The 11,466-nt window shown below is 40.6% G+C and overlaps 1 protein-coding gene across 4 annotated transcripts in view; it reads right to left on the bottom strand.

Moving 5' to 3' along the window:
* Positions 1–672: 672 nt before the first annotated feature.
* The window catches only part of LOC135469813 (BAH and coiled-coil domain-containing protein 1-like), a 56,071-nt gene continuing 45,277 nt past the window's right edge, over positions 673–11,466 (bottom strand). For 3 of the 4 annotated variants that reach the window (XM_064748425.1, XM_064748448.1, XM_064748440.1), the window contains exons 21-32: positions 10,314–10,415; positions 9,590–9,687; positions 8,998–9,336; positions 6,209–6,338; positions 5,852–5,966; positions 5,521–5,596; positions 5,110–5,218; positions 4,548–4,664; positions 3,374–4,192; positions 2,904–3,025; positions 2,523–2,687; positions 673–2,155 (exon numbers count right to left, since the gene is read on the bottom strand). In XM_064748425.1, coding sequence (XP_064604495.1) covers positions 1,937–2,155; positions 2,523–2,687; positions 2,904–3,025; positions 3,374–4,192; positions 4,548–4,664; positions 5,110–5,218; positions 5,521–5,596; positions 5,852–5,966; positions 6,209–6,338; positions 8,998–9,336; positions 9,590–9,687; positions 10,314–10,415 — 2,411 coding nt within the window. In that variant the 3' untranslated portion in view covers positions 673–1,936. The remainder of the gene's footprint in view (positions 2,156–2,522; positions 2,688–2,903; positions 3,026–3,373; positions 4,193–4,547; positions 4,665–5,109; positions 5,219–5,520; positions 5,597–5,851; positions 5,967–6,208; positions 6,339–8,997; positions 9,337–9,589; positions 9,688–10,313; positions 10,416–11,466) is intronic. The other variant, XM_064748433.1, reaches the window with a different exon arrangement.

Genomic DNA, 11,466 nt, shown 5'->3' with positions numbered 1-11,466 from the left:
ACTTCCACGCCAGCATGATGAGGTAGAAGGGGGGCGTGCGCCAGAACCTATAGTGTGTATACTAGAACTTCTGGACCTCGCCGGGAATAGGGGCTGGGGGCCTCTATTTGCCAAATGGAGAGTGCGCCAGAACCCTCCTTCCTCCTACTACTGCAAATGTAAGTTAGTGATGTTGAGAGTAATTATCCACAGTTAATTAATACAAATATGAACAAGAAGTTCACAGTCATGACAAAGGTGTCAGTGAAGTTTCAGTCAAGCTGAATCTAACAATCACACGACCAAACCCTACACTAGTATAGGCCAGTTTATACATTTGGCATAGAAGCAAGATATTTAAAGAAAGGCATAGAGAGATCACATAAACTATACATTCACTTCCCTTACATTTTCACGAGCACAAAAAAAGCTGCTTATCCATCCAGAACTACATGTACAGTCTAGCTGTGAAACAGCTATAACCCTAACTGCATTATCCTGACAGCTAGAGCAAAACCAAAGAACCAAAGCAAAATCTCTAGTATCAAAAATTAGTAGTCAGTGCCTTGTACCTGTATATATGTATCACCGGGTTTGCAAACAGAGTATAAATCTATCCGGTATGAGTACACAGTGTATATAGATATTTATGTATGTATATATATATATATATGTATATATATATATGTATGTATGTATGCCTATATACAATATTTACAAATATCTGTACATTGTATCTCTGTCATTAAATGCTGCACTTAGCCATGTTTAATTTGACGTACACAGCAGTATAGAAATTGCTGTACAATCTAAAATCTTTATGTTCTGAGACATTCCAATTCAATGTTCATCCCTAGTGCTGATTTCTCACCTTATACATTGTAATAACTCCTCCAATAATTTCTCTGTGTCAGTACTGTCAATACATATAGGCCTTCCCTGTTTCCAATACCTCTGATGTTATCTAGGGTAAACACCTTCAGCTCAAGACGAGTTTTAAGTTTTCAATAAAGGCGAATTTGTGTACATGAACTTTGGCTGTACTTTGTGAACACTTCTGGTTGTTATATCAACATTTGAGACAAAAACTACTTAGCCTAGGACAATCTTTACATTCTTACAACACTTACACCTTATATTCCTTAGGGTATAGAGTTCACAGCATTTGCCCACTTCTTCTCCAGAAGGACAGTAATTGTCCATCTCGTACCATGTGCTTGTGATATTTACAACTTGTAATGCCACACCCCTCAGCATTTGCATTCTGTCTATTTCACTGTTTCAAGCATCATACTGTCCATAAGTCACTTCCACTTAAATGAGGCCCTTCAGTGCATCTTTAAGGAAAGGTCTGTTTCAGACTCTGGGGTTCAGCTGCCCAAACCTGTTCTGAACAAGTTTAACGCCACATCTATCCTCCCTCAATACATGACCTGAACATGCTTCTCACTTTGCTTCATCTATCCTCCTGGTATCATCTGGAAAAAATTAACACTCTGAAAAGAGTTTTCCTGCCAAGCTCCAGATATACCAGTGCTTAATCTATTGAGCCAGCTCCAGTTACTTCCACAGCCATTGAGCAATGTCCCATTGGTTTGCTGCTTATCCAGGTCAAATTGATTTAATGTTTAAGCCAAGGCCAGTTGATTTGTTACTAAATTTTGAGATCTTGCTTCATACACACGATGTTCCACAATCTTCTGGCTGATATGCAGGATGTCCCCTTCTTCTGTAGGCACGTCATCGCTCTGAGTCCTCCTTATTCACCACATAGCCAAGTGTTCAGGCCAGGCAGCTGGTTAGGGTTGAGTGTACAGGCCAGGCAGCTGGTTAGGGTTGAGTGTACAGGCCAGGCAGCTGGTTAGGGTTGAGTGTACAGGCCAGGCAGCTGGTTAGGGTTGAGTGTACAGGCCAGGCAGCTGGTTAGGGTTGAGTGTACAGGCCTGGCAGTTAGGGTTCATCCCATCACATGCTGTTCATAGGAGATATGGTTAGAGGACGGATCGTAATTTCCCGCCAGATAGTATATCTCCTCCGAGTCCAGCAGGTTCTCATTGCCCCTTCGAATGGCCTCCATCTTGTACTGGTTGTACTCCATGTAGGGCAGGACATCGCAGCGATGAGAAATGGTCTGGACATCATTCTCATCTCCGTGGGGGGACTGGAACAGGGCACCCTGGGGAACAGACGCATACATGTAGCATCACATGGCAGCAATGGTGATCTATTAGTCAAAACTTGACTAACTTGGCTAAAGAGCAGATACATAACACAAGTCAGCTAGCAACAAAGTCCAATAATCTACTAGAAGATACATGCAGGTCATTACATACAAATAAATACAACAAACTTGTCTACAAAATTTAGTTCAAGGTTTCCAAAAGCAGACAAGTGGATGATGAAAAAGATGACACTAAAGTACGATTTCTGCAGATGTCAAGGCTGATTTATTTTCCCTACACTTCTATCTGACTGCCATTCAAGTGTCACTGTGACATCAAAGTACTACTAAATACTGGGGCCAATCTGCTCTGGTTTCTCACCTTAGGTTCCGGTAGTTTCTTGCCACCCTTGGTCTCCTCAGGATGGTAGAACCACTTCACTCTAACCACCATATTGCCGCCCCATGCCTCCCAGAAGTTTTCAATGCGCCCAACAAATGGGAGGTTAGGTCGCCCCGTGGACAGGAACACAGCACAGTCTCCCACCTGAATATCAATTACACATCAACTATTACACACCTGGAACCAGGTAATTGTCTGTAAACAGCACCCGGCCTTTCATCAAGAATTATTGCTAACTTACAGGTTTCTTTATTACTAATAATGAAGGAACATACAATAACCATAATCCATAATACAAAATATTTAAGCAGTAGTTTATCCTGTGGCTGTATTTCATACCCAGAAAAGCTTCTGTCTTACCCGTATGTGTTCCCGGCCCCTCTGGATTGCCTTGTAGAATTCCTTCCTCGCTTTTCCTTTCATCCCAGGCCGTTTGGTTGATTTTCCAGACCACTTCCACAGTTGTCGTGTTGGCAAGAAAGCTGAAATAAATATTCACATATAAACCTAGGGCCCTCTTGGTAAGTGTGATGTCCCATCAACATAGATACAAATGAAAACCCTGCAAAAACGTAAATAAATCAATTTTGCATTTTTTTAAACATGAAAACAAAGGATATTTAACAGTCGTACAAATGAATTAGGCATCAACACAAAGGTAAAAGAAGAGTATTTTAATGTTGCTTTGAAACTACGCATAACTCGTCTTCTGCATTAGAGAAGGATTTCAAAAAAGCAGTCAGCAGATTTTCCCACTTAACAATAAACATAAGAGACAATGCAGCTACTAGTGTGCTATACTCTATGCAAGCCTTTACCAGCACACTCACCGGCTATCTTACTTTTGCTCTCGGTTGACAATGACCGCTCTGCTTTCTTCTTCTTCTCTCCGGTAGATTTTGGTCGTCCCTTCCCCTTGGGTTGAGCTTTCACGGAACTCTGATCCCCTACGTCTGTATCATCATCTGACTTCTCGCTGGCATCTCCATCCGGGTTTGTTGTACAGATTGACTCTGCTGTGTTATCCGCAGACTCACAGTCCTCCATGGTACGGCCAATGCGGTCTGTGGCCAACGGGTTCCTCATCACCCAGTTATATGTCTTCTCCTCATAAGATGTAGACTGAAGCAGGAACCCACTGGAGCCCAGGGTCTTGGTGCTGCTCACTAACGTCTGGCAGGCCTCAGACTGAGCCAGGGATGCAAAGCTCGTGTTGGGACCAGAAAACATGGCTGACGCAGGCCTCATCTTGTCCTCTTTACCAGTCTTCTTGTGTTTCTTGTGTTTGTGTTTGCCATCACTGGCAGCACTCAGCTCATCTTTGTTGCGATGCTTATGTTTCTTCTTTCCATGTTGTTTCTTGTCCTGACTGACAACTCTGCCAAATGTTTGGTGACTCTCTGCCTCAAACACACTGTCCTTCAGTTCAACCTCCTCCTCCAGCTCCAGTAGGTTACCTCCCTTGGCAGCTCCCTTCTCCCAGCTCGTCTTCACCTTGCTGACACTTGTCCTGTATTTGGCCCACTTAATGGCTGTCGACCCAGGCACTGGTGACAACTCAGATGTGGAGGATCGGCAGTATTCCAGGTCTTCTGAGATGGTTCTACGGCGACGCTTCCCAACTATCAGTATAGGGTTGGTATCGTAAGCTGTTCAATAGATCAAGATGTATCTCTCGCAAATAAGTCAACAAGTGGAGTGCCAGAACAATTACACGGGCATGCAAATGTGTCCTGGGTTGTGAGCTACTTTGCTATCTGATTGTCTTGAATTTGTTGATATTACATGTCATCAACTTAGACATATTCTTAGAGCAATTTACAGTCACATACCACACATATACATGTACATGCACAGCCACTTTGAAATTTGCAAACCCATCCAAATCTTTACTTTGACAACAAAATAAAGTAAAAAGAAAATTATTACCTAAAGCTCTATTTATGCATCAAGGATAGTAAAAATAATGTGTAATAGAGAACTTGTGTAACAGGCTTTACTTACAGACATGTGGATAACCCGGGGGCAACATGCGGATGTGGTCAAATGGAATTGTGCCTGAATCTCCATCGTCAAACTCAAGACTAACAAAGTTTGGGTCAGCGTGCGGATCAGGGCTGGCTGTTAATCAACAACAACAATCAACATTAAAGGACTTTTACTCAATTTTACAGGTGTGTTTCTTACAGGTGTGCTTCTTACAACCGCAGCAAACATAATAACTGGTAGTCAAAATAAATCTGGGAAGAGCAGATTAAATTTTCTAGTTCACACATAAACTATCATAAATACAGTTGTGGAAAACTGATTCGTTGATTTGAACAATTTATTTGATGGGGTTTTACGCCATACTTGAACATAAATGAAAACCACAAGGTTATTAGGTAGAAGAAATCACCCTTCACTGTGCATGTAGCCAGGCAAAAGTCTATCATCAGGAGTAAGATATCTGAGGAGGCCAGAAAAGGAACCTAGGTGGAAAATATAGAGAAACAGTGCTTCAGGACAAACCATGGCAGAAAACGGACCAGTAGCCTACCCCAGAGGTTGGAGATACTAAACTCACCTCTACACACAGTCCCTGGGTAGAGACAGCTGAACTGTTGGCTCCAGTATGCACAGACTCGAGTTCCCTCAGGGACAAAACGAGGAGAGCCTGGTTGCACATCCAGGATCTGAAGGTAGACAAATACAAACACAGTGTTAAAATAAACCTAGCAAGGCTGATTTCAGCCGACAAAATTTGTAGAAGTTTCCTCCAACATGTACACTGACCGGCCAAGTGACAATTTCAATCATTTACTATGTTGTAAATGAGAGGTAGATTATCTACCATACATAGATAACCACTGTATAAAATCCTTCAAGGTTCAAGATTATGGATGTCATTCACTTTGATGCACGGAGCTGTTTCATCAACCAACCACCTTGTTAAGGACAAGAAATCCTTAAATGCCTGATTAATATTGACACTTACTGCTTCTTTGAGAATTTCCTCCTGTGAGTAGATATGTGGTCGATTTCCACGTTCACCGTCTATCAGAACACCATATCTGAAATGACATCAGCACTTTAATGAGACAGGTTCACAGGCTTATGAACTATAAAACAACAACTGCAATAAATAACAGCTGCTCAGCTTTCCATTATGCATGGGTTCACGGTATAAAGATCTATAATGCTAATGAAAGTTAATTTATCCCAAAATGTAGTCAACATTTTATATCATATTAGGCATTCACAATATTTAGGTATTTGTTCATCATGAGACTAAATCAAGAGCAGGAAAGACAATAATGGTCTCTTACACATCAGGAGGTCTGATGGCCTTGACCGCTCCCTCGTGGAACAGTCCATCCATCAACAACAACACTCGCAGGCCATCTACCAGGTCATCCTTGTCCAACACACACGATCGTGGCTCTGCAATAACACAACACTTACATGTACATCTAGCCATCAACTGTCTAAAATCTTCACAAACTTCACATTATTTGAGTCAATTTCAGAGTATCATTTTCTTATAAAGGAAATAAAGCAACGTCAAAATTAAAGATGAAAAATTTCTTGCCCTTGACAAACAAGGTTACATGTCCAAACTCAGTATTCCATCATTCTCCAGAGGCTCGTTATCAGAGCATTCTCAGGTTTAAAACCTGCCTTACCTGGAGTGATAGCTCGATCACGCAGCGTGCTCAATGGCAGGTCATCCCCATCACTGCTCTCCCCTGTGTTACTGTCAGAGTCCACATAGTACTGTCCATACTTCCCCGGGCGCCGGCCGTAGGCATCCACCTGTCATCACAGAAACATATAGATTCCAGTAAGATCTTTGGGGACTCGAGGACAATAACCACTCATGCAGTGATGTAGAAACACAAAGTATGCCTGTCATGATAGGGGACCTACATGCATAGGATATAAACAATGACATATTTCTAAGTTGGTATTTAGGCAAAGCTGAGCAAGGTAATGAATTTATAACACTTTTCCTTCTTTTATAGCAAGTGCAATTTTAGTTTATTTTATTGGTTTGAGTAAAAGTGAAAAAGCTAAATTTATTTTTCATAGCCACAAAATACTGGCCGCATATTTGTGCATACAATGTAAACATTTATCACAGTCAGAGCTTGTCTACACAAAACGGAAAATGTTAACTTGCCAGATGAAAGAGCAATTGTTGTGCAGCCCACTATATAGTGAGAACCACTGCACATGGCCACATGGTACAATATACTACAAACAGGCTACCGGTACTATTCACAGCTTTTTAACAAAACAAACCCAATAGAAACGAAACAGACAATGTCATCTGTAAGTAAGAATCAAGGGCACAGTGTGACTGAAAATGCTCAGTTTTGTGGGGCAGACATGAAAATGTGCACACCCATCTTAGTGTCAGACATAGATGTCACCAGACACACCAACAAACAGGCTAACAGCAAATAAAGGACAGAAATGCTGCAAACTTGCATCAGTCTGCAGCTAACATGGGTTGTGATGACAGTGAATACCTCACCATCACAGACTAAATGACCATGAATGGCCAGCTAACATGTGTTGTGATGACAGTGAATACCTCACCATCACAGACTAAATGACCATGAATGACCAGCTAACATGTGTTGTGATGACAGTGAATACCTCACCATCACAGACTAAATGACCATGAATGACCAGCTAACATGGGTTGTGATGACAGTGAATACCTCACCATCACAGACTAAATGACCATGAATGACCAGCTAACATGGGCTGTGATGACAGTGAATACCTCACCATCACAGACTAAATGACCATGAATGACCAGCTAACATGTGTTGTGATGACAGTGAATACCTCACCATCACAGACTAAATGACCATGAATGGCCAGCTAACATGTGTTGTGATGACAGTGAATACCTCACCATCATAGACTAAATGACCATGAATGACCAGCTAACATGGGTTGTGATGACAGTGAATACCTCACCATCACAGACTAAATGACCATGAATGGCCAGCTAACATGTGTTGTGATGACAGTGAATACCTCACCATCACAGACTAAATGACCATGAATGATCAGCTAACATGTGTTATGATGACAGTGAATACCTCACCATCACAGACCAAATGACCATGAATGACCAACCACCTACCATGGTAGTCACCAACTGACCAACACATTGATGAACTGATCGTGACAACTGACAGACAAACAAGCTGTCAGCAAACAGATGACAGATGACGATTACTTTACAGGAAATCTGTGGTGCTAGGACTAGCTAACAACAGAAGTGATCCAGTAACAATGAAAATGACTAACTGAAATAAGAGTCACCATGTGACCATGGTGCCAGTTTCAAGCCATATTGGGCCATATGGTCATTAAACTGGTACTGGGTTCTCTTATTGCACATACATCATACATGTATATGTCACAAAGATGCAAGCTATGAGTCATCGTTTGGATCATCAAGTCACAGACTGGATACTGCACAGGTATGTGTATGTCATAGGGTGTCACAATATGTACACATTGCAAATTAAAGTCATTACAATGGAACATTATCGAGAATACCTGAGTCTTGCCATTACATCACAACTCAGCAAGGTAACAAAGAAAGAGTCACTACATCACAGCTCAGTCAGGTAAGAATATGAAGTCACTACTAGGGTGCAGTATCACACCTGAGTCAGGTAACAATACAGTCACTACATCACATCTGAGGCGGGTAACAATACAGTCACTACATCGCATCTGATCCATGTAACCATACAGTCACTGCATCACACCTGAGTCAGGTAACAATAGTTACTACATCACACCTGAGTCAGGTACCAATACAGTCACTACATCACACCTGACTCGGGTAACAATATTTTGTCACCATAAGGGCAAAATATCACACCCGAGTCAGTTAACAACATAAAGTCACTACAAGGGTAGAATATCACACCTGAGTCAGGTGACAACACAAAGTCACAACACAGTACAATATCACACCTTAGTCAGGTAACAACATAAAGTCACTAGAAGGGTACAGTATCACACCTTAGTTAGGTGATAACATAGTCATAACATGGTAAAATATCACATCTTAGTCAGGTAACAACATAAAGTCACTAGAAGGGTATGGTATCACACCTTAGTCAGGCAACAACATAAAGTCACAACACGGTACAATATCACACCTTAGTAAGGTAACAACATAAAGTCACTGCAAAGGTACAGTATCACACCTGAGTCAGGTAACAGCATGGAGTCACTACAAGGTTACAATATCACACCTGAGGCAAGTAACAATACCGTCACTACATCACACCTGACTCCAGTAGCAACATAAAGTCACTGCAAGGGCAGAATATCACACCTGAGTCAGGTAACAATATAAAGTCACTGCAAGGGCAGAATATCACACCTGAGTCAGGTAACAACATAAAGTCACTGCAAGGGTAGAATATCACACCTGAGTCAGCATCCTCTGCTGGGCAAATCCGGTAGCAGTAGTAGCTGTGGTAGTCATCACTTTCTTGCCATAGCTTTTAGAGTATTTCATTTTCACTTTGTGGCTGATGTCTTGCAAGCTTTTGGATCTATTCACTTTAGCTTTGGGCTTGTCCAATGATTTCGACCGGCCTCTTGGACTTTTCAGCTCTTGTGTGGGTGAGTTGAGACCAAATGTGGTTCCTAGGGGACCATTAGGCGAAGGTTGCGGGCTTGGCTCACTCAGAAAAATCCGCTCACTTCGGCGTAATGACCACTTTTCCTCCAGATAGAGAGGCTTCAGAACTGAGCTGTTCTCCAACTGCCAACACAAAAAGTCTGTTGTCAGGTGAAAACTCCCTCCTTCAATTTCTTCAGTATTTACAAATGCTTGTTTTACAGCTTTACACATTGTCTATTGCTCTAATGTAGACCCTCTATAACTAAGGACAAACTATACAATCACAAAACAAACAGTTAACAGATTACATGAACAATTAGTAAATTTATACAAATTTTTCTATGAGACAAGACGTAACAAGACAAACAGGTACAAGTGTCACATTCAAGCTTACCTTCATTTTCTTCTCCTGAGCTTTCATGTCAATTTTCCGCTCCTTGTTTTTGTACTTCATCATGCCAATGTGTTTGGGTTTCTTTGCCACTATAGTTTCTGTGGAAGAAATATAATTTGATGTATTCCAAATGAATATGGCTTTACACCATCTTGAGATATTACTGGTGAATGTACATTAGGCATATACTATATATATTCAGAACTGAATAATAGGCATATACTATATATATTCAGAACTGAATAATAGGCATATACTATATTTAGTCAGAGTTGAATAATAGGTATATACTATATATATTCACAGTTGAATAAACGCAGCATGCAAATTTAAATTCTTTCACATACTTTTCCATTCAAAATAGCAACACAGAAACTTTCAACATTTCTCGCCTAACTGTTTGAACAAAAACTTAATAAAAATGATTTTCCATATACACTTTTGCTCTCTTTAAAAACCTTCATATAAATACATGTATACAATACAAGATCGCTCCAAAATATTATGGACATATAAGTATTAATCCCTCAATGTCATTTTCTCTGCGCTTCTGAACAAGCAGTTTTACTCTCTCTGAAAACCATATTCTTGTACAAGTCCATGTATACATTATGAACAAAAGACACATTACGGTCATGTCATTACTGAATCTCTCCAGGTCATTTTCTTCAGTACTAGTGAACACTACTGACAGTTTGTAGTACACACTGTTACCTCCCCTTACCTGTATTGCCTGCTGATTTGCCAGGATTACAATACTTCTTGGGGCGCCCCGGTTTGCGCCGTTTCGTCACAGATGTTGGGTCACTGTGATCTGTGTCAGATTCTACAAACACATGAAAATATCATCTCAGTTTTTGGTTCATCCTTACGCCAGGCATCTCAACAAAGACAATGACGTTCATGGATGAATAAGACAACCTATAGCTGAGACTAAATGTATTACAAAATGAACACAAGCCATTCTACACTACTATACACACTACTCTCTATAAACAACTACCTACGTGTACATTAAGCTGTATAACTATTACAGACAAATTGTGGAGAAGTGAAATATGACATTGTATTTTAGTATCACATGTGTGCATGTAGACATGTATAATCTTAATCGGTTCTGCACCAAGTACAGGGATCGTTAAAACAGCCAGTCAGTTAAAACACCTCCATCTGGTATTGATACTTCACAAAATATCAAATTCTAAATTTGTTAATGACAGCATGTAAACAACATGTATTCAACATCTATGCTCTTCCACACGTACAACAACCAACAGCTTCAGATATGCATAAAGCCATGTCACAGAGGAACAACGCTAAAAACTAACAGAACAAACACAACCGAACATGCAGACACACAAGAGCTCACCATGCAGAAACACAAAATCTACAATCCCAAAATATCCACAACACTTGAGCATTGATTATATGTTCCTGTTAGAATATCATCATGAACAAGGCATCAGATGGAGCCTTAATAGATGTGTCAGTCTGTAATTCAGGTTAAGATGGACATGGCAACAGAAGGTAGGTGTCATAATCAATGCCCTTGATAATGTCCAGTGAAGCTGCAAGCAGTACATAAATTGAAGATAATCTTGGTCACTTTAAGGATAAATTGTGTTGGTAGCTATAGGCCTAATACTTGTTCAAGACTAAATCTTTGAAAGCGTTCCAGGGTGATTTTGGTATGATTGTTTAATGTTAACCTTTGCAAGCACTCCAGGGTGATCTTGACCTGGACGTTTAACTCTAACCTTTGCAAGCATTCCATCATGATCTTGACTGAGCAGTTTAATGCTAGCCTTTCAAGTATTTCAGGGTGATCTTGACCTGGACGTTTAAGATGTAAATTTGGTCAGGTGTTCAGTGAATGT

The sequence above is a fragment of the Liolophura sinensis genome, chromosome 1 (assembly GCF_032854445.1).
Source record: "Liolophura sinensis isolate JHLJ2023 chromosome 1, CUHK_Ljap_v2, whole genome shotgun sequence".
NCBI lineage: Eukaryota > Metazoa > Mollusca > Polyplacophora > Chitonida > Chitonidae > Liolophura > Liolophura sinensis.
The sequence above is the reverse complement of the archived record's forward strand: the minus strand, read 5'-3'. Positions and strand labels throughout refer to the sequence as shown.